Raw genomic sequence first — 24,435 nt, forward strand, 5'->3', positions numbered from 1 at the left:
AGTGAAAGCGTTTCCTTGTGTGTTCCTAGCCTGTGTTCCAGACCTCCTGCCGTTGCCCCTGACTACGATCCTTGCTGCCTGCCCCGACCTTCTGCTACGTCCGACCTTGCTTCTGTCTACTCCCTTGTACCGCGCCTATCTTCAGCAGCCAGAGAGGTGAGCCGTTGCTAGTGGATACGACCTGGTCACTACCGCCGCAGCAAGACCATCCCGCTTTGCGGCGGGCTCTGGTGAAAACCAGTAGTGACTTAGAACCGATCCACTAGCACGGTCCACGCCAATCCCTCTCTGGCACAGAGGATCCACTACCTGCCAGCCGGCATCGTGACAGTAGATCCGGCCATGGATCCCGCTGAAGTTCCTCTGCCAGTTGTCGCTGACCTTACCACGGTGGTCGCCCAGCAGTCACAACAGATAGCGCAACAAGGCCAACAGCTGTCTCAACTGACCGTTATGCTACAGCAGTTACTACCACAGCTTCAGCAGTCATCTCCTCCGCCAGCTCCTGCACCTCCTCCGCAGCGAGTGGCCGCTCCTGGTCTACGCCTATCCTTGCCGGATAAATTTGATGGGGACTCTAAATTTTGCCGTGGCTTTCTTTCCCAATGTTCCCTGCATCTGGAGATGATGTCGGACCAGTTTCCCACTGAAAGGTCTAAGGTGGCTTTCGTAGTCAGCCTTCTGTCTGGAAAAGCCCTGTCTTGGGCCACACCGCTCTGGGACCGCAATGACCCCGTCACTGCCTCTGTACACTCCTTCTTCTCGGAAATCCGAAGTGTCTTTGAGGAACCTGCCCGAGCCTCTTCTGCTGAGACTGCCCTGTTGAACCTGGTCCAGGGTAATTCTTCCGTTGGCGAGTATGCCGTACAATTCCGTACTCTTGCTTCAGAATTATCCTGGAATAATGAGGCCCTCTGCGCGACCTTTAAAAAAGGCCTATCCAGCAACATTAAAGATGTTCTGGCCGCACGAGAAATTCCTGCTAATCTACATGAACTCATTCACCTAGCCACTCGCATTGACATGCGTTTTTCCGAAAGGCGTCAGGAGCTCCGCCAAGATATGGACTCTGTTCGCACGAGGCGTTTCTTCTCCTCGGCTCCTCTCTCCTCTGGTCCCCTGCAATCCGTTCCTGTGCCTCCCGCCGTGGAGGCTATGCAGGTCGACCGGTCTCGCCTGACACCTCAAGAGAGGACACGACGCCGCATGGAGAACCTCTGCCTGTACTGTGCTAGTACCGAACACTTCCTGAGGGATTGTCCTATCCGTCCTCCCCGCCTGGAAAGACGTACGCTGACTCCGCACAAGGGTGAGACAGTCCTTGATGTCTACTCTGCTTCTCCACGTCTTACTGTGCCTGTGCGGATGTCTGCCTCTGCCTTCTCCTTCTCCACTGTGGCCTTCTTGGACTCTGGATCTGCAGGAAATTTTATTTTGGCCTCTCTCGTCAACAGGTTCAACATCCCAGTGACCAGTCTCGCCAGACCCCTTTACATCAATTGTGTAAACAATGAAAGATTGGACTGTACCATACGTTTCCGCACGGAGCCCCTTCTAATGAGCATCGGATCTCATCACGAGAGGATTGAACTTTTGGTCCTCCCCAATTGCACCTCGGAAATTCTCCTTGGACTTCCCTGGCTTCAACTTCATTCCCCAACCCTGGATTGGTCCACTGGGGAGATCAAGAGTTGGGGGCCCTCTTGTTCCAAGGACTGTCTAAAACCGGTTCCCAGTAACCCTTGCCGTGACTCTGTGGTTCCTCCAGTAACCGGTCTCCCTAAGGCCTATATGGACTTTGCGGATGTTTTCTGCAAAAAACAAGCTGAGACTCTACCTCCTCACAGGCCTTATGATTGTCCTATCGACCTCCTCCCGGGCACTACTCCACCCCGGGGCAGAATTTATCCTCTCTCTGCCCCAGAGACTCTTGCCATGTCTGAATACGTCCAGGAAAATTTAAAAAAGGGCTTTATCCGTAAATCCTCCTCTCCTGCGGGAGCCGGATTTTTCTTTGTGTTCAAAAAAGATGGCTCCCTACGTCCTTGCATTGACTACCGCGGTCTTAATAAAATCACGGTTAAGAACCGCTACCCCCTACCCCTCATCTCTGAACTCTTTGATCGCCTCCAAGGTGCCCACATCTTTACTAAACTGGACTTAAGAGGTGCCTATAACCTCATCCGCATCAGAGAGGGGGATGAGTGGAAAACGGCATTTAACACCAGAGATGGACACTTTGAGTATCTGGTCATGCCCTTTGGCCTGTGCAACGCCCCTGCTGTCTTCCAAGACTTTGTTAATGAAATTTTTCGTGATCTGTTATACTCCTGTGTTGTTGTATATCTGGACGATATCCTAATTTTCTCTGCCAATCTAGAAGAACACCGCCAGCATGTCCGTATGGTTCTTCAGAGACTTCGTGACAATCAACTCTATGCCAAAATTGAGAAATGTCTGTTTGAATGCCAATCTCTTCCTTTTCTAGGATACTTGGTCTCTGGCCAGGGACTACAAATGGACCCAGACAAACTCTCTGCCGTCTTAGATTGGCCACGCCCCTCCGGACTCCGTGCTATCCAACGCTTTTTGGGGTTCGCCAATTATTACAGGCAATTTATTCCACATTTTTCTACCGTTGTGGCTCCTATCGTGGCTTTAACCAAAAAAAATGCCGATCCCAAGTCTTGGCCTCCTCAAGCGGAAGACGCCTTTAAACGACTCAAGTCTGCCTTTTCTTCGGCTCCCGTGCTCTCCAGACCTGACCCTTCCAAACCCTTCCTATTGGAGGTTGATGCCTCCTCAGTGGGAGCTGGAGCTGTTCTTCTACAAAAAAATTCTTCCGGGCATGCTGTCACTTGTGGTTTTTTTTCTAGGACCTTCTCTCCGGCGGAGAGGAACTACTCCATCGGGGATCGAGAGCTTCTAGCCATCAAATTAGCACTTGAGGAATGGAGGCATCTGCTGGAGGGATCAAGATTTCCAGTTATTATTTACACCGACCACAAGAACCTCTCCTACCTCCAGTCTGCCCAACGGCTGAATCCTCGCCAGGCCCGGTGGTCTCTGTTCTTTGCCCGATTTAATTTTGAGATTCACTTTCGGCCTGCCGATAAGAACATTAGGGCCGATGCTCTCTCTCGTTCCTCGGATGCCTCAGAAGTTGAACTCTCTCCGCAACACATCATTCCACCTGACTGCCTGATCTCCACTTCTCCAGCCTCCATCAGGCAAACTCCTCCAGGAAAGACCTTTGTTTCTCCACGCCAACGCCTCGGAATCCTCAAATGGGGTCACTCCTCCCATCTCGCAGGTCATGTGGGCATCAAGAAATCTGTGCAACTCATCTCCCGCTTCTATTGGTGGCCGACTCTGGAGACGGATGTTGTGGACTTTGTGCGAGCCTGCACTATCTGTGCCCGGGATAAGACTCCTCGCCAGAAGCCCGCTGGTCTTCTTCATCCCCTGCCTGTCCCCGAACAGCCTTGGTCTCTGATTGGTATGGATTTTATTACTGATTTACCCCCTTCCCGTGGCAACACTGTTATTTGGGTGGTCGTTGATCGATTCTCCAAAATGGCACATTTCATCCCTCTCCCTGGTCTTCCTTCAGCGCCTCAGTTGGCTAAACAATTTTTTGTACACATTTTTCGTCTTCACGGGTTGCCTACGCAGATCGTCTCGGATAGAGGCGTCCAATTCGTGTCTAAATTCTGGAGGGCTCTCTGTAAACAACTCAAGATTAAATTAAATTTTTCTTCTGCATATCATCCCCAGTCCAATGGACAAGTAGAAAGAATTAACCAGGTCTTGGGTGATTATTTGCGACATTTTGTTTCCTCCCGCCAGGATGACTGGGCAGATCTCCTTCCATGGGCCGAATTCTCGTATAACTTCAGAGTCTCTGAATCTTCCTCCAAATCCCCATTTTTCGTGGTGTACGGCCGTCACCCTCTTCCCCCCCTCCCTACCCCTTTGCCCTCTGGTCTGCCCGCTGTGGATGAAATTTCTCGTGACCTTTCCATCATATGGAGAGAGACCCAAAATTCTCTCTTACAGGCTTCATCACGCATGAAGAGGTTCGCGGATAAGAAAAGAAGAGCCCCTCCCATTTTTTCCCCTGGAGACAAGGTATGGCTCTCCGCTAAATATGTCCGCTTCCGTGTCCCTAGCTACAAGTTGGGACCACGCTATCTTGTTCCTTTCAAAATTTTGTGTCAGATTAATCCTGTCTCTTACAAACTTCTTCTTCCTCCTTCTCTTCGTATCCCTAATGCCTTTCACGTTTCTCTTCTTAAACCACCACCACCGTTTTTCTCCCAAATCTGTTCCTCCCACTCCTGTTTCCGGCTCCTCGGACATCTTCTCTGTCAAAGAGATCTTAGCTTCTAAAAAGGTCAGAGGGAAAACTTTTTTTTTAGTGGATTGGGAGGGTTGTGGTCCTGAAGAGAGATCCTGGGAACCTGAGGACAACATCCTAGACAAAAGTCTGCTCCTCAGGTTCTCAGGCTCTAAGAAGAGGGGGAGACCCAAGGGGGGGGGGTACTGTTACGCCGAGCGCTCCGGGTCCCCGCTCCTCCCCGGAGCGCTCGCTACACTCTCCCCGCTGCAGCGCTCCGGTCAGATCCACTGACCCGGGGCGCTGCGATTCCGCTTCCAGCCGGGATGCGATTCGCGATGCGGGTAGCGCCCGCTCGCGATGCGCACCCCGGCTCCCGTACCTGACTCGCTCTCCCTCGGTCCTGTCCCGGCGCGCGCGGCCCCGCTCCCTAGGGCGCGCGCGCGCCGGGTCTTTGCGATTTAAAGGGCCACTGCGCCGCTGATTGGTGCAGTGATTCCAATTAGTGTGTTCACCTGTGCACTTCCCTATATCACCTCACTTCCCCTGCACTCCCTTGCCGGATCTTGTTGCCATCGTGCCAGTGAAAGCGTTTCCTTGTGTGTTCCTAGCCTGTGTTCCAGACCTCCTGCCGTTGCCCCTGACTACGATCCTTGCTGCCTGCCCCGACCTTCTGCTACGTCCGACCTTGCTTCTGTCTACTCCCTTGTACCGCGCCTATCTTCAGCAGCCAGAGAGGTGAGCCGTTGCTAGTGGATACGACCTGGTCACTACCGCCGCAGCAAGACCATCCCGCTTTGCGGCGGGCTCTGGTGAAAACCAGTAGTGACTTAGAACCGATCCACTAGCACGGTCCACGCCAATCCCTCTCTGGCACAGAGGATCCACTACCTGCCAGCCGGCATCGTGACAGAAATCACTGCTCCTTACAGATAATATGTGTCAAAAACAATCCATAAAATATTTTAAATATAAAAATTCAGTTACAGTTTGTAGCATTTTAGGCCCACCAGAGGAAATTATTCTACGACCGGATGTGCTGTTCAGAGGGACTGGCTCAAAGTCAGCTTTAACCAAAGTCCTCAAACATCCGCTTAGTCTGCATGTGACTCTGTAGGGACATTTCCAAATGTTCTTGCCGAGTCTGCAGCTGCACAGAAATTGTGCAGCTGCAGAAGGTAGGAGACCGCTTTCTCCAATAAAATTCTAATATAAAAATTACATAAAATAAAACTATCTATAACCAAACAAAATGTTTTTGTATAGCTTACAAATCTGCATGCACTGAGAAAAAAAAATGTTATATGAAGGATAGCCTTATGTCTGCCTCTATCTTTTATGAAGGATAGCCTTATGCCTATCTCTATCTTATATGAATGATAGCCTTATACCGGTCTCTATCTTATATGAAGGATAGCCTTATGTCTGTCTCTATCTTATATGAAAGATAGCCTTATGCATATCCCTATCTTATATGAAGGTTAGCCTTATGTCTGCCTCTATCTTTTATGAAGGATAGCCTTATACCTGTCTATCTTATATGAAGGATAGCCTTATGTCTGTCTCTATCCTATATGAAAGATAGCCTTATGCCTATCTCTATCTTATATGAAGGTTAGCCTTATGTATGTCTCTATCTTTTATGAAGGATAGCCTTTTGTCTGTCTCTATCTTATATGAAGGATAGCCTTATGTCTGTCTCTATCTTATATGAAAGATAGCCTTATGCCTATCTCTATCTTATATGAAGGTTAGCCTTATGTATGTCTCTATCTTTTATGAAGGATAGCCTTATACCTGTCTCTATCTTATATGAAGGATAGCCTTATGTCTGTCTCTATCTTATATGAAGGATAGACTTATGTATATTCCTATCTTATATGAAGGATAGCCTTATGTCTATCCCTATCTTTTATGAAGCATAGCCTTATACCTGTCTCTATCTTATATGAAGGATAACCTTATGTCTGTCTCTATCTTATATGAAAGATAGCCTTATGCATATCCCTATCTTATATGAAGGTTAGCCTTATGTCTGCCTCTATCTTTTATGAAGGATAGCCTTATACCTGTCTATCTTATATGAAGGATAGCCTTATGTCTGTCTCTATCCTATATGAAAGATAGCCTTATGCCTATCTCTATCTTATATGAAGGTTAGCCTTATGTATGTCTCTATCTTTTATGAAGGATAGCCTTTTGTCTGTCTCTATCTTATATGAAGGATAGCCTTATGTCTGTCTCTATCTTATATGAAAGATAGCCTTATGCCTATCTCTATCTTATATGAAGGTTAGCCTTATGTATGTCTCTATCTTTTATGAAGGATAGCCTTATACCTGTCTCTATCTTATATGAAGGATAGCCTTATGTCTGTCTCTATCTTATATGAAGGATAGACTTATGTATATTCCTATCTTATATGAAGGATAGCCTTATGTCTATCCCTATCTTTTATGAAGCATAGCCTTATACCTGTCTCTATCTTATATGAAGGATAGCCTTATGTCTGTCTCTATCTTATATAAAAGATAGCCTTATGCCTATCTCTATCTTGTATGAAGGATAGCCTTATACCTGTCTCTATTTTATATGAAGCATAGCCTTATGCCTATCTCTATGTTATATGAAGGATAGCCTTATACCTGTCTCTATCTTATATGAAGGATAGTCTTATAGCTGTCTCTATCTTATATGAAGGATAGTCTTATAGCTGTCTCTATCTTATATGAAGGATAGTCTTATACCTGTCTCTATCTTATATGAAGGATAGCCTTATACCTATCTCTATCTTATATGAAGGATAGCCTTATACCTATCTCTATCTTATATGAAGGATAGCCTTATAGCTGTCTCTATCTTATATGAAGGATAGCCTTATAGCTGTCTCTATCTTATATGAAGGATAGCCTTATACCTGTCTCTATCTTATATGAAGGATAGTCTTATGTCTTTCTCTATCTTATATGAAGGATAGACTTATGTATATTATTATCTTATATGAAGGATAGCCTTATATCTATCTCTATCTTATATGAAGGATATCCTTATGCCTTATGCCTGACTCTATCTTATGTGAAGGATAGCCTTATACCTATCCCTATCTTATATGAAGGATAGCCTTATGCTTATCCCATGCATGCTTAAACTCCTTCACTGTATTTGCAGCGACCACTTCTGCAGGAAGGCTATTCCATGCATCCACTACTCTCTCAGTAAAGTAATACTACCTGATATTACTGCACATACCTTTCCCCTCTAATATAAAACTATATCATCTTGTGGTAGTTTTTCTTCTTTTATATATCCTCTCCTCCTTTACCGTGTTGATTCCCTTTATGTATATAAAAGTCTCTATCATATCCCCTCTGTCTCTTCTTTCTTCTATACATGTTAAGATCCTTTAACCTTTCCTGGTAAGTTTTATCCTGCAGTTTATGTACTAGTTTAGTAGTTCTTGTCTAAACTCTTTCTAAAGTATCTATAATCCTTCCAGGGAAATGGTCTCCAGACTTGCGCTCAATACTCCAATTCTGTTCAACCTTGTTGCTGTGTCAGAATTTGGGCTCCCCTGAGCACTATATGGTGCTCTGTGGGTCAATCCAAATCTATATTTTTAGGTTGTTATTGTGGTTGCTCATGGGTATCACTAAAACTCTTATTTATTGTAGCATGTGTCAAATTCTGTTCAACAAAAGTGACTGACGCATTTTGGACAGTATACTGTCCTTAGTCATAGTCTTAAAAGCTCTACTTATATTTTATCAACAGATGGTCAATGGAAAGGGGCACTCGCTATGCTGAGTGGGTGAACAGTGGATTATGTAAAAAAACATTGTAACAGCAGTGAGACAAATAATGACGGGGTTGGAATTAAGCCATGAACACACATAGTCCAATGAATGCCACTCTCAATATAGCTCACTGAATATCACCCTGTTCAGTAGGGAGCCATAAGAGTGAGTTTTTGCTGTATATAACTTAATGAAGGAATCTTTAAAAAATGAATCAAGTTGACTTTTCTTCATGGAGAATAAAGAAGGAAACAATTCTTGTAACTGATAGGGTCATTAATATGCATGTACTATTGCCTCTGCTTTTAAACAAAACACATAGGACGTAAATGTGTATTTCTCCAAAAAATAGAAAAATAAACCAGTAGTGGGCTTGAGTCTGGGACAGCCACAATATTAGGGATTCTTTGAGGTACATTCTTTCAAGACCACCCAAGCTCATACTTCTTGAAATACTTATGGGGACTGAAAAAAAAATCTGTCCCATTTTACATGTTGCGAAATTCACAACACATCCAATACTCCAATAAGTGAATACTTAGAGAATATTTAATATACTTATTAACCAATAATAACAATGCTATAATACATTTAGCTAAAAAATAGCCAAAAATAGCTGCACAATTCTAATACCCTGTCCTCTTACATCACATATTGAAACATAGGATGTCATTAATTTAAGTAAAAAAGGTGGAGACTTGTAAACTGTTCCTTTATGCGTCTGTGTCCAATCATGTATCTGTATAGATCCAAACTTTAAAGGGGCACTAACGTGCTGACAACTTATCCCCTATCTAAAGGATAGGGGATAAGTTGCCTTATCACGCGGGGTCCCGCTCTTGGGACCGCGAGCTCGCACGCAGCACCCCGCTCTCATCAGGCCCCGGAGCGAACATCGCTCCGGGTCTGATGACTGCCGATTACGAGGCCGGAGTATCGTGACGTCACGGCTCCGCCCCATGTGACATCATGCTCCGCCTCTCAATGTACCCTGTTTCCCCGAAAATAAATCCTACCCCGAAAGTAAGCCCTAGCAGGATTATCAGGGTGGGCTGCAATATAATGGGAGGATGGGGGGGCTGTAGCAGTGTGGAAGATGGGGGGGTGCGGCATCCTCCACACTGCTACAGTCCCCCATCCTCCACACTGCTACAGCTCCCCCATCCTTCACACTGCTACAGCCCCCCATCCTCCACACTGCTACAGCCCCCCATGTTGTTCAAGGTACATACCATAAATAAAGCCCTACCCTGAAAATAAGCCCTAGTGTGTTTTTTGTGACTAAAATTAATATAAGACCCGGTCTTATTTTCGGAGAAACACGGTAAGTCTATGGCAGGGGGCGAGACAGCTGTCTCGCCCCCTGCCATAGACTTGCATTGAGGGGCGGAACGTGACATCACACGGGGGCGGAGCTGTGATGTCACGATCCCTGGCCCTGTCATCAGACCCGGAGCCGATGTTCGCTCTGGGGCCTGATGAGAGCGGGGTGCTGCGTGCGAGATCGGGGATAAGTTGGGGATAGGGGATAAGTTGTCAGCACGATAATACCCCTTTAAAGGGGAAATCCACCTGAAAGTGATCCTATGGTTATGGTGAACCATTGAGACATATTGAGACATATGGTGAACCAGTGAGAAGATTACAATACTGAAACCATGCATTCCGACTAGTATATTCGCTAGTTTATTCACTTTTTTTCCACGTGAAAATTTGCATAACAATTTGCATGTGAAAAAAAACAAAACAAAAAAAATAAACTAATATTGGTCATTACGAATATATAGCACTATATTCTAAATATTCGCGAAATAACAAAGTGCCGATATTCGCGATAAAAATTTGCATTACGAATATTCATGCTCAACACTAGTTTTGACATCTACAGATTTTCTAAATTAGGGAAAAGCAAGAATAAAACAATCAAATCAATGGTGTTTTGCTTAAACTATCGCATTGCAGATTTCTAGACAATTAAATGGGCATTGTCAGATTCAAAAACTTTTTATATGTAAGCAAAATATTATTCTTTCTAATGTACTTTATAAGAAAATGTTATTTACTTTTTATACAAATCATGTCTAATCAGGGGCGGACACAGACAGCAGAGGGCCCCTGTGCAAAGAATGTGCCTGCCCCCCCATATGTCTATTGTTCAGGACCCCCCCCCCCCCCGCTCTCATTACACCCCCTGCTTCCATTAACCCCCTGCTCCTTGCATTCACCTCATCCTGCCCCTCCTTCCATTCACCCTCCACTTCTATTACCCCCCCTCATGCTTCCATCCCCCCCCCTCACTGCTTCCATTGACCTCCCTGCTCTTTCTTCCATTCACCCTTCCTGCCCCTGCTTCCATTCACCCCCACTTCCTTCCATTCACCCCCACTTCCATTACCCCCTGTTCCTTCCATTCTCCCCATCCTGCCCCTCCTTCCATTCACCCCCATGCTTCCACTACCCCCCTGCACCCATTAACCCCTCCTGCTCCTTCCATTCCTCCCACTGCACTTCCATTAACCCCTCCTGCTCCTTCCATTCCCCCCCCACTGCACTTCCATTAACCCCCCTGCTTCTTTCATTCACCCCATCCTGCCCCTCATTCCATTACCCTCCCCGCGTCCATTAACCCCCTGCTTCCGGTAACCCCCTCCCCCTGCTTCCATTACACATACACCCCCACTTCCCTTAACCCCCCTGCTTCAATTAACCCCCCCCACGCTCGTTCCACCCCACCCCATTCTGCCCCTCTTTCCATTCTCTCCCCCTGCGATTCCATTACACACACACACACACACACACACACATTTCCATTAACCCCCCCCCCTGCTTTCATTATAACCCCCCCCCCCCCCCTGCTCCTAGATAGATATGAGAGATAGATAGATAGATATGGGATAGATAGATAGATAGATAGATAGATAGATAGATATGGGATAGATAAATATAGATAGATATGAGATAGATAGATAGGACATAGATCAGTGTTTTCCAACCAGGGTGTCTCCAGCTGTTGCAAAACTACAACTCCCAGCATGTCTGGACTGTAGTTTTGCAACAGCTGGAGGCACCATAGTAGGGAAACACTGATCTATGCCCAGTCTACCTATCTATCTATACATCACAGTGTTTACCAACCAGTGTGTCTCAAGCTGTTGCAAAACTACAACTCCCATCATGCCTGGACAGACAAAGGCTGTCCTGGCATGCTGGGAGTTGTAGTCTTGCAACATGTATGGACTTTTGCACTTTTGAAACACTGCAAACTTGCAAAGCACTAACCCGCTCTTCTTTATAAAGTTACCTACTGTTCACACAGCCCATGGCCCTCAACTCACCGGGGATGCAGTGTAATCCGAGACAGGGGCCACATGATGCCGGGGATGAAGAGGAGCTGAGGCAGTTGTTCCTCATGAAGTTATCGGGGGATGAAGCCCGGCCTGATGCAGGGACAGGTCAGAGGGCTTGGAGCTGACTTCCTGCCTGTGCGGGGCACGTCTACTCCCACCAGCCCCTCTGCTCTTAAAGCGACAGTTACACTAACGGGGGGCCTCCCTCTCAAGGCCCGGGCCCAGCGTACAGATACCTCTATAGCTATGCCAATGGCGGTGGGCCCCCTTACTTGCTGGGCCCTTGTGCAGTTGAACCTGCTGCACATATGGTTTGTCCGCCCCTGTGTCTAATAATAAAGACCAGTAGGGGTCCCCATACCATTGGCTGCAGCCTCATCTTTTTCCAAGCTGAAGCACAGTCTGGGACAAAATCCAGTAAGTGATGGCAGGACTAGCACTCCTCTGTGCTCACTCCTGTCCCATCAGACTGCAGTATGCAAAAAGGGAGTAGAGGTTACAGAGCAACCTGCAGTGATTGGACGAAGAGATCCAGCACATCACAGCAGGCTCAGGGAAAAAGATGAGTCAGAGTGAGGACACACCCCTCCAAAGCACAGAATGACAAACCAAGTGAGCAACAGAAAGAAGGCATTTAGGCCTCTAAATATATGACCAGTGTCAAAAAATGTTCATATCCCTCAGATTTTTGTGGGTCAGGATGATTATATAAATAGTGGTGTATCACATTTCCCCAGAAATATTTCACAGGTCAAACAAGAATAGGGTATGTTGATTTTTAAAGCCTGAACCCTTATGGTTCAAGAACGTTAAGCTGACACCAGTTTATTCCCCCCTCCCTATTGAGAACATAGACATGTATGTTTATGGGGAAGATAGGAAAAAGCCTTTAGCCAAAAAGCTATTGAATGTCTACCTCTATAACCTCCATATTTCCTCATAGCTCATAGAAAAGGTTGTCCTGATAGCACAGGTCCTCTTATAGAAACCAAGTGGAAGACTAAATTGTTGACAAATCATGGGATTTCAGATCAAAACCTAATTTGGGAGTGATGCCTGATTGGTAATCTACAGTCATATACTCGGTGAATGGAAATATAGTCACAACATTTTATCTCCCAAAACAGATGATCCAAAATTCATGATCTTTAGGTATAAAACTTCACAATTCAAGATTGGCAGGAAATTGTCTTATATTCCATAAAGAACCAAGGCTATGTGGTAGGCTCAGACCCTTGGGTAGGAAACATCAACCTAAAACGCAAAGCCAGATGGTAGAAAATCCTAGGTTAGTATTTTTATATATTAATTCTCTCTCTCTCACTCTTTATATAACTATATCTATATATTCGCATACTGTATATTTCTGATGAAATGGAAAAGCTCCAAAAATTAATTCCAGCCATAGCTCAGTGTTTGCAGGCTTTGGCCTTCTCCCAAAATAGTCTGCCCTCTGACTTTCTAATGCTGCTCAGAATCCTATGCCTTGGCAGTAAACTGAATGAGTCCATGTAGACTCCCATAGTGTAATTCTCTATATATATTGGTAGGAAGCCAGAAAGACGCATCCAGAAAATATGTCAGATTGGAACGTCTACTTGCTTAGATAGTGAGGCTAATAGATACAGAAATGGAGAAGCTCACAAATCTTCTGGGATGAAAATATGTTGACATTACAGAACTGTACATACCAAAGTGCATAGTCCTGAAAGCTCCTTCATGGCTTTTGTATCGATGTAGAGACTCCAATTCACACTTTAGCATCACAAAAGTTTCTCTAGTTTCCACAATAGTTTCTCTAGTTTCCGTCCACTATCCCAGGTATTAGGGTAAAGCATTATGGATACTTGCGCAGCAAAATGTTTGGCAAAGTGTTTTCACTATGATGCAATATAACACAACTTTGATACGTTTTGTATTGTGCACAACGTCTTTCATATCAATCTGTCTACATCTACAGTAGCTTGTATAAATCTATGATCACCTAAAAATGGAATAGTTGTTGAGCCCAAAGCAGAATTTTTAATGGGGGAAGATGAAATCCGGCTAGCTTCATTGAATTCTTTGACTATGTAACAAAAGTGTTGGATGAAAGCGATGCAGTGGATGTCAAGTTGTCTATCAACTGTATCTATCAATCTATCTATCTATCTATCTATCTATCTACCACCTTGTTAAGAAGATCATCCAGATTTAGTGTAACAGTCATTTTCAGTCTAACCATACAGGCCATGATCTTTGAGAAGACCACCACCATAGAAGATCACTTTTCAAGGCAATTTTTGGTGGCCATCTTAAAGATGTATTACTGAACGTATGTAAACAGTATCAATAATGACCACGTTTTGGGTGTTTTATCAATGTGTATCATTATTCATGTACTGTAAACGTTTAACCAGCGTTCTGTAGATCACTCCTACAAAAGACGCGGTCATCAGTGTTGGGCGCGAATATTTCACATTTTTATTGCGAATATTGCATATATATTCACTATATATTCGAAATTACAAACATTCACTTTTTTTCCCCACATATGCGCTTATGCGCATATGAGAATGTTCGCATATTCCTTCTTTTCCCTTGTGGGCAAATTAGAATTACGCAAATACACTTGTCAGAGGTTATCAACAACATCCTTAGCAACCAATAGTAAAGTTGCCCACCCCCTCACTGTTCTCTTCCTCGAATACGCAAATATGCGAATATAAGGAATATGCAAAATTTGTGAATATAGGACGAATATTCGTCTATATATTCACGAAATATCGCGAATTCGAATATGGCCAATGCCGCTCATCACTGGTGGTCATCTCAAAAAATGTTATCTTCTTCAGACCATAATAAGTAATAAAATAACAGAATAAGAGGGACTATTTCTTCTAGAATACAGTATCTACCCTTGATATTCCATTCAAGGAGAAATTACCGGCTACTAATGATGGCCCTCCCCTTCTACACATGAGGAGCACATTTACCAAAATATAATGTATCATGTAACGCTAAAACCTGCAAGAAGAATCACCTCTACAGTCACATAGCCACACACCACGGCCCACCCCCCCCACCACACTCCCAAATAAACACAGGAGGTTTAGCAATTCGCTCATGCTAAATGAGCACTACACAGGTATTCACATAAACCAATTCTATACAATGTGTATGTGCAAAGAGAAAAACCATTGCAGTAGGTTTATTTTTGAACAAGAAATTCAGCAGAAGTACTGACTTGATCCTATGTCTGGAAGTGCTGCTCTTCCTGTTATAAGACATCTGCTGAGCTCTGTGTTATTATTAGATCCCAGGAGCCGTGCGCCGAGTCCAGCTGCACCTACTTTACGTTTTATAAAATCACGAGAAGTAAAAAATATTTTTATAGAAATAAAAAAGTATCTTTAAAGGGGTACTCCCGTGGAAAAGGGGTACTTATTAGGGGCTTTATACTAAAGAGAAATAAAAAAAAAAGAAATGCATTTCCTCTGATGTCATGACCACAGTGCTCTCTGCTGACCTCTGTTGTCCATTTTAGGAACTGTCCAGAGCAGCATATGTTTGCTATGGTAATTTTCTCTTGCTCTGGACAGTTCCTAAAATGGACAGCAGAGGTCAGCAGAGAGCACTGTGGTCATGACATCAGAGGAAATGCATTTCTTTTTTGGATTTCTCTTTAGTATACAGATCCTAAAAAGTACTGGAAGGATTAAGATTTTTTAATAGAAGTGATTTATATATCTGTTTAACTTTCTGTTACCAGTTGATTTAAAAAAAAAAAGTTTTCCACGGAAGAACCCCTTTAAGTATTTTGCTCCCTTACCTATAATGGAATAAAACTGGATTTCTGGTCAACACACAATGAGGTTAGTGTATAAATAACCCCCTTTTTACCATCTCAGCTGTCAAGTGATCCTGGGAGGCCTGGCTGATTGAAAGAAGGAGAATATTTTTTTTTATTTTTTTTTATATCCTATCTCGGGTGGGGCAAAAAAGTAACAACATTCTAAACGGCATTGTGTTAACAAGGTCTATGGGGAGAAGAAAATTCGGACATCAGACTCTCATGTCTTGCAAGGTACAATCCTACCAAAATAATTTACCTACTGAAAAATCAGATACCAAGAGATACCATCACTGCTCTTATTGGCCGCTAGGGCTAAGGAGAAACCCCATTATGAAACCAGAAGGCAATCTGCTATATTTATTTATATATTTTGAAAACATACAATTCTTATTGTTGTTAATTGTAAGCAGATAACGAACTAAAAATCAATAGGGGTTTCCCATCTTAAAAGATACTCATTATCTGTGGTTTTTGGTGCGACATTGACCAATTATTTTGCACAATTAAAGGGGTACCACTGGCCAGCATTCAGAAGTAAATGTTCTGAACGTTATTTTCGTGCTTTGGGGAGGGAGGCCACGCCCCTCGTGACATCACAGCCATGCCCTCTCAATGCAAGTCTATGGGAGGGGGCGTGACGGCCGCCACGCCCCCTCCCATAGACTTGCATTGAGGGGGCATGGCCCTGATGTCACGCGGGGTGTGGCCAACCCACGCAGCACGAAAACAGCATTCAGAACATTAACTTCCGAACATTAGCAAGTGTAGTACCCCTTTTAGTGTCCTATAACGCTTTCTAATAAATTCCAGCTAATTGTAAAGTGCGACATTACGTTGCCGCTTGGGGCACAAATCTGCGCACCTGGTGTGCACACTACACCTTCCAAGAAAAGAGCTATGGGTCAAAAACAAGAAAAATGTGCCCGATTATTTGCCGGTGTTATGGAAACTGACTATAAAAAGGAGGTTTTGGAAGCTGTAGAAGGTGTTTAAGTCCCAGGAAACCACCACAGTATCAATGGCTCCAACCAGCGAGAACAAGTTACCAAACCACAGAATGAAGTTGTAGATAAATCCTCCTTTTAACCTCCTTTTAAGCTGGGTTCACAAAGGGTGTATGATTAGTGGTATCGTTACTAATTACCCCACAATTTTACCAATATTTTTCAAAGGCACAGTCAAAAGTGTGCAAATCACTGTAAGAATGCGTGCAATATTTACAGCAATTTCAGAAAATAGAGGTAAAATTGTGGTGGTAATGAGTGTGAACACAGTCTCAAAGGGGATATCCAGCACTTAAGAACTTTTCTGCTATGTGGATAACTGCAACATATTTTTCTTTAAGTTGCAGCTAAATGGTAGAAAATTTCTAATGAAGAATATTTATTTTCCATTTTGCTATCAGAAAACAAATAAACAATTTAAAAAATATATGCAAAAAAAGTCTATAGCCTTTAAAGGGGTTTCAGTCGGGAACAGCACCACATCAGTTCATGGGTTTGTTTGGTATTGCACCTTAGCTCAATTGATATGAGTTGCAGCACCAGACACAACCTGTTACACCGTTTTTAGTAACCACTTTTTCTAAACCTCTAAAAACACTTTAAAGGGAATGCATTGCCTAGATTTATTTTTACTTATTATAGCCAAAAAATGTGTGTCTTTTTTTGTAATCTGTTTCTATTTTCTTATTGTAATATTTTTCTATCTATTTTTCTATTTTATTTAATTTTCTGTACATTATATTGAGCTGTTTTTAAGAGCATTTAGAGATAGGCTTGAGAGCAAACCCCATGGACATAGGCAACAACAGACAGACGCTATCCTATTGACATGAATAGGAAATGTCTCTGGGCATACTCTGTGACCTTTGCAAATGTCATTCCATAGGTAGGGGAAGGCTGAACAGTGAACATCATATATTATCTTTTCTATCTACTGGTGACACTGTCCAGCAGCCCCCTCATTAGGGTACATCCATTTGTGCATAGGAAAGCCCCTGGAAAGTATAGAGCTCCTTTTAACCCTTTGTTGCGAGTTATAGCCAAGCAGGGAATATACACATTATTTTATACTGTACCATTTATGCAACATGATAAAAATTTCGGAGTGTGCGACAAACAAAACTGTTGACAAGCCCTACATGTGGTTTGTCCATTGCAGAAGAAATCACTGACCCCTCTAGATAGAGAAGGTCACCAGTATCATTTCACCAGCGATATACATATCAAAGCAGAAGACAGTTTTCAAGTTGTATTTAGTAGCTGTAAGGTCTAGCTTGGGATTTATTCATGGATTTGTTTGCCGAACAGAAAGCATTACTGCGCAGCCCTTTGCCCGCCAAGATAGAGCTATGCAAACTGGTGTTTGAAGTTGAAATATAAAGAGCTGGGAAGATCTACAGCCAGCAGTAAGCAGCCTGCAACATGTGCCTGTACAATATTGTGGCAGCTGTCTTTACGCACTTAATGGATTTTGTGCTTGGTGCATATGATTGTGAGCGCAGTAAGCCGAGACGTTTTTAGAGGGATCTGTGCAAATGATGTTAAGGAAAACTCGCCACCTGATAAATGTCTGTGTCATTCTTGTCTGTTATACTTGGCTTAGGTTAAGGGCCGACCAGCGGATGTCCCTTGCAGTCTGGTAGACAATACTTAGCATGCTGGCTTGATGTTCTTGTTTAGTTTGCCATTAATCTTACCTCAATGATGTACAGGACCACATTCTTGTAGAAACAGTAGAGGATGCATTTGGTTACTCGATTATAACTCCAAGCTCCATGGACTAGAAGGAGTTTCTCCAAGTAAGAAAACTATAAAGAGGAACATAATGAAAAATTAGGTGGGATGGTTACATTTATACCCTGTGGGACAATATTTTTATCCAGGGTCAGGTAGAATACATTTAGGAATATAGACCTAGACATCTTATCCCCTGTCCAAAGTATAGGGGATAAGATGTCTGATCGCGGGGGGGGGGGGGGGGGGGGGGGTGTTCCACAGCTGGGGACCCCTGCAATCTCCCTGCTGCACCCAGCGTTTGTTTAGAGTGTCGGGTGCAGTGCCAGAGGCTCGAGACGTCACTTCCGCGCCCCGCTCATGATGTCACAGCCACGCCCCCTCAATGCTAGTCTATTGCATCGCCAGTCATCTGGCACGGAGCGAAGTTCGCTCCGTGCACTGGATCTCTGGGGTGCCGTAACCGAGATGGACTGATGCACTGGATCTCTGGGGTCTCCAGCATCGGGACACCCGTGATCAGACATTCTATCCCCTATCCTTTGGATAGAGGATAAGATGTCTAGGTGCCGAGTACCCCATTAAGGTTGTAATGGTCATTAAAGGGGTTGTCTAGGAAAAACAAAAAATTTCTCCACAGCTGGGGGTGGTGTAAAAATAATAAACATGGTATACTCACGACCTCTGATCCCCCACAGCTGTCATGCTGATGCTCCCACTCCTTTACTGGTCTCTGGTTCTTCTGGTTTCTGTGTCATCTCGACCCCACCAGGACTTATAGGGTCTCGATGACAAAGAAACTGGTAGCAGTAAAGACCGCGTGTGAACATTGTTGCGGCAGCTGTGGGGAATCAGAAGAGGTGAGTACAATTGAGAAGATTTGTCAAAACCTGTTTACAGGAAGAGTGTTGCTGTTGCCTATAGCAACCAATCAGATTGCTTCTTTCATTTTTTAGAGGCTTTTTTTTTTTTTTTTTTTTAAATAAAAGAAGCAATCTGATTGGTTGCTATGGGCAACTGGTCCACTTTTCCTCTGCACAGATTTTGATAAATCTCCCCAAATGTATTTACTACTTTTACACCATCCCCAACTGAGGAGAAAAATTTAGTTTTTCCAAGACAACCCCCTGATTGAATACATTGACTGAATTAAACAACAGCGGCCGAGTCATGTACACAGCCATATTACTGCTCCTTGCATGACCTATATTATTAGTGTCAAGGACTGATAGGATGTCGTCTGGTTAAATCAAGATTCGCTTTGGGAAAGTTTTCCTGATTTAGGGCTTGTTCACAAAAGTGTATTACCTTTCAAACTCACAGCGTGTTTCCCGCTGCGAGTTTGAAAGGGAGCGGGCTCTCCGCCAGCTGACTGCGGGAAATTTTGGGAAGCGGAATCTCGGCTGCCGAAAATCCACCGCAGACCCCATTGAAGTCAATAGAGTCGGCGGTGAATTTTCAACAGCGTAAATCTTCAGCTGAAAATCAGCAGCGGAGAGCTCGCCCCCCATAGAAACTTGGAGCGGGAAACACGCTGTGAGTTTGAAAGGTAATACACTGGTGTATACGCACCCTTACAAAGACAAGTTCCGATTGTGTCCTGTACAGAGTTATCAGTGGTTTTCTGTAGCCAACCAATCTCAAGGTAAACACACATCAGCTTTTATTGTTTGGCTGTTGTTGTCCAAGAAATTTAATTTTTGGGTTCCATTTTCAAGTTTAAAAATATATGCACAGTATAAGTGAGAAATTTTAGGATGCTAGGAGCCCCATCACCAGGAATCCAATTGATCACTAGCCCCATGTCCACTGCAAAAAATTTTGGAGATAGTGTGGAAGATTTATCAAATCATGTGTAGAGGAAGAGTGGTGCAGATGCCCATAGTAACCAATCAGATTGTTTCTTTCATTTTTAAAAAGTGAAAACCAATGCACCAATTCTCCTCTACACAGGTTTCGATAAATCCTACCCACTGTGCGTGACTTTATTTTGGGTACACAGGGGCTGCTTTTACATTTTGGCATTGTGGCTGGTGCTGATTTGTGTTTTTTGGGGACCAGCAGTCATGTGCGTCATAATCGCTAGTCCTGGTTACGTTTTGACAGTCTTGCCTATATTACAAGGGGATGACATTTTTAATTGTAAATCTCCCCCATTGGTAGGAATAAATAGAATAAGAAGAATATAGGACATAAAATCATCACAGAAATCTAGATATAAGGTTCACTGTAAACATTCTATAAAAAGAACCATGAAGAATGAAAATGTCAGAAGATTCATCAAACAGATATACATGAGGATTGTGCAGATTTAGGTACAAAGGTTGTAGTCATTCAGTAGCTGGGCACTGGTGACTTGGGGATTCTAAAGCCCACTCAACCACTCTACCACAAATTACACCAGTCTGACCAAAGTGCTCTCTGCTGCCACCTCTGTCTGTGTCAGGAACTGTTCAGAGCAGGATAGGTTTGTTATGGGGATTTTCTCCTGTTCTGGACAGTTCCTGACACAGACAGAGGTGGCAGCAGAGAGCACTGTGGTCAGACTGGAAAGAACTACACAACTTACTCTGTAGTATACAGCAGCTGATAAGTACTGGAAGGATTAAGATTTTTTAAATAGAGGTAATTTACAAATCTGTATAACTTTCTGGTACCAGTTGATTTAAAAATGTTTTTTGTTTTCCACCGGAGTATCACTTTAACACCTTAATATCCTCTAAAATATACATTTAATGGCAATCTGACAGGGTGTTGTGAAGGAAGCTAATATCAAGATCATAATGCGCCATAAAGTGATAAAATGTAGATGATGATGGTAGAAATAGAACTGAGAGTAGTATCACCACACTTGTCATTAGTTTGTGTGCTGTGTTACAACTTGGCTTAATTTACTTAAACAGAACTGCGCTGCAATACCCCACACAACCTGAAGTCAAGAGTGGTGCTGTTTCTGAAATAAAACCACTTAGTTTTTTTAAATTCTGGAAAACCCTTTTTAAAGGAAATCTGTCACCAGTGTCACCTGCACTAACCTGTCGGTACCAACAGATGACAATGGTACTCATCTTGTCCCGTTCTGTGGTGGGGATGTTCGATTATCTTCTCCGTTAGCTCTGCTCCGGGCACCTGGCTTGGGGCACGGGTGGAGCTTACTGATGTCACCGCACAGTGGGACTCAGCAGGGATCAGCAGACGTCACGTGACGTCACTAAGCTCCGCCCATGCCCCATGCGGCTGCTGCTCTCTGCAGGGTCTCACAGCAGCGGTGATGTCAGTAAGCTCCACCCGTGCCCCAAGCCGCCTGCCGGGACTGGAGCTAATGGAGGAAATTGCCGAAGATCCCCGCCACGGAACGGGAGAAGGTCAGTACCGTTGTCATCAGTGTCACCTGCATCTGACGGTACCAACAGGTTAGTGTAGGTGACACTGGTGACAGATTTCTTTAAGGTAACTCATGTTTCTACATTATTGCCTGGTATATGGAGTCCATTCAGTAATTGTAAAGGCCATGAGTAGTAAACTACTTGAGCGCCATCTTTAAATGTATTCTTCGGTATACAGTACAGCTGTACTGACCAGTAGTATAAATGTTAAGTGATTCCTCCTGATACAAATCCTGTAATAAGACACAGGAGCATCAAGGAATCATAAAGAAGTAACCTGAATGTGGTGGACACTGTACTTATAATCCTATAGCCCTCACTAGTCATGTTACTGCCAGAATGGGAATGTAAAATATGAGTAGCAGTCTCTGAAATGCAGCCTGGAAGGTGTTAAGTCCGGGCAGATAGCAGAGAATTTATAATACACACATTGCTTTCATAAGAGACACATTGGGAGTTCAGCTGGAAAGAATGCATCAGCAAATGCAAATGTGCTGTGACCGGGGTCTTAACTGTGCTTTATAAATCATTAGGTAACACACGATTAAAGTGGACCTAAGCTTTCACATAACTTCTGACTTGTCATAGAGACATGACAGAAGTTGTGATCGGTGGGGTCGGCAGGATCCGAGGAAAGCCGAGTAGAAAGGAAGGGACACAGTGCTCAGGTAAGTGCTTGTGCCCCCACTGATCGCAACTTCTGACATGTCATAACTTATGAGTACTTTTAGGTATACTTTAAAGTGTACCTCTCATTAGCAAAAGCTTTTTATATAATGAAGAAAATATATTATATGTTTATTTGCAATATACATTGGTTTAACAATTTGTATATTTTTTTCCCTGCAGCTACTGCCTGTTTGTCTATGTACAGAGACCAAATACAGTTTGGTTATAGTGAGTTATAGTGCGGATGAAGAGCTGTAAAATGAGGTGTTACTCACTGAAATCTGTTGGTTAGGTCTAGAGTTACGCTTGTAAATAGTTCTATTCCATTGGAGGCGGAGAGTTGACTGGCCAAGCTCCCCTGTCTCCCCCATATTCCCCCATAGGCCCCGGCCTTTACATTATTATCTTAATGAAGGTCTTGGATGAGCGCAGAGAGAGCAGAGCGCTCACCCGTGGCCTTAATGAGCATAATAATGAACGGGCTGGGCCAACAGGGAATATGGAGGAGAAAGGGCAGCTCGGCCAGCCGGCTCCCTGCCTCCAATGTGTGCTGGGGCACATTAAGAATAAAACTATTTACAAGTGTGGTGTTCCGGTACCGCATTCGGACCATATTCGGACCAATCAGAACAACCCCGCCCCTGCTCATATAAGGGAGCGGCGGCCATTACTCGTTCTTTTTTTTCCCTTGTGGACTGTTGACAGGGAAGGATCTGCGCTGCTGTCATCAGTGAATTTAGGCCCGAGCCTTGCGGCGACGGCTGATCTCTTCTAAACCATGAGTGTATCAATCCCTAAGCACTCTGCAAGATCACCGGACCTTATCTATCCCCTAAATCCGGACGGATCTTCAAAATTACCCTGAATTCAGAGACCTATAATACAATTCAAGGTCCACAACAACTGTCAGTCACTGAACTATATAGAGACTGTTTGAATGAGACTGTTACTGTGCATTGGATGTATCGCAAGCATTTAAGTAAAGTTATCCAAGTTCAAGTTCAACTACTTTGTGGACCTTCAGTCATTTTGTATATGCACCTATCGTTACTGGGAAGGGCGACGATAGGCCGGAGAATTACCTCAGCATACTAGCCCTCAGCCTGGTGTCACAAACTATAGGGTTAACCTTAACCCCTCATCTACCGAAACAACACCCCCAACTACCATACACCCCCCAAGGGCTACCACACAAGCATAACTCTACACTTAACCAATGGATTTCAGTGAGTAACCCCTCATTTTACAGCTCTTCACCCGCATTATAATCTATTATATATAGGTGTAGTGCAGGTGAACTAGCTGTCGGATTCTCTGTAAATATAGAGAAAATGTATGAAAAGCATCAAATGCAATGTACTTTGGACTGACGGCCTATGCCAGCCATATACACATAGAAATTCTTTGGTACTATGGGAAGTAAAGTTCTGCTCTTCCCTATAACTGTTTTGATATATGTTTTCCATATCAAACACTTTACACGATAGAAGTAAAATTGATCCAATTCCTTTAACATCTACAAATTGTAGTTTTACATGAAAAGGTCAGATCAGTGTAATAATTGGTAAGTGTGAACCCAGCCTAAAAGAAGATTTCATTTATAGGATCGGGGATCAATAGCCTTATACGTATGCCGTAAGGATGAAATATGTCCATTGATCTGAAGCATGTAGCTACGGTCCTACGGTTACTGAAACATTTATAATACGCTGCCATACGTGCTCCGTCAGTTAACCCATAAGCTGTAACATGAATATTCCCATTAAATATGTATAGTTGTGGAAAAAATACAAGCCCTAACAAGTGAATAGACACAGGATAGGTAATAGGTAGAGATGAGAGAATTTACAGTAAATTCGATTCGTCACGAACTTCTCGGCTCGGCGGTTGCTGACTTTTCCTGCATAAATTAGTTCAGCTTTCCGGTGCTCCGGTGGGCTGGAAAAGGTGGATACAGTCCTAGGAAAGAGTCTCCTAGGACTGTATCCACCTTTTCCAGCCCACGGGAGCACCGGAAAGCTGAACTAATTTATGCAGGAAAAGTCAGCAACCGCCGAGCCGAGAAGTTTGTGACGAATCAAATTTACTGTAAGTTCGCTCATCTCTAGTAATAGGCATCTGATCCAGTGTTTTCCAAACAGTGTGCCTCAAGCTGTTGCAAAACTACAGCTCCTAGCATGCCTGGACTGTCTTTGGCTGTCCAGGCATGCTGGGAGTTATAGTTTTGCAACAGCTGTAGTCACACTGTTTGGAAAACACTGATCTGATCTGTAGGGGTCAAGATCTGTGTGAATAGAGCTGTGGTTGACCATGCACGCTGATGCTCC

The 24,435-nt window shown here is 43.8% G+C and overlaps 1 protein-coding gene across 7 annotated transcripts in view; it reads right to left on the reverse strand.

Annotated features, from left to right (window-relative positions):
* The window catches only part of ATP8A2 (ATPase phospholipid transporting 8A2), a 955,662-nt gene that overhangs the window by 374,001 nt on the left and 557,226 nt on the right, over positions 1-24,435 (reverse strand). For all 7 annotated transcript variants that reach the window (XM_056561782.1, XM_056561783.1, XM_056561787.1 and 4 more), the window contains one exon: positions 18,017-18,127. In XM_056561782.1, coding sequence (XP_056417757.1) covers positions 18,017-18,127 — 111 coding nt within the window. The remainder of the gene's footprint in view (positions 1-18,016; positions 18,128-24,435) is intronic.

The sequence above is a fragment of the Hyla sarda genome, chromosome 2 (genome assembly GCF_029499605.1).
Source record: "Hyla sarda isolate aHylSar1 chromosome 2, aHylSar1.hap1, whole genome shotgun sequence".
In the NCBI taxonomy this organism is placed as follows: Eukaryota; Metazoa; Chordata; class Amphibia; order Anura; family Hylidae; genus Hyla; species Hyla sarda.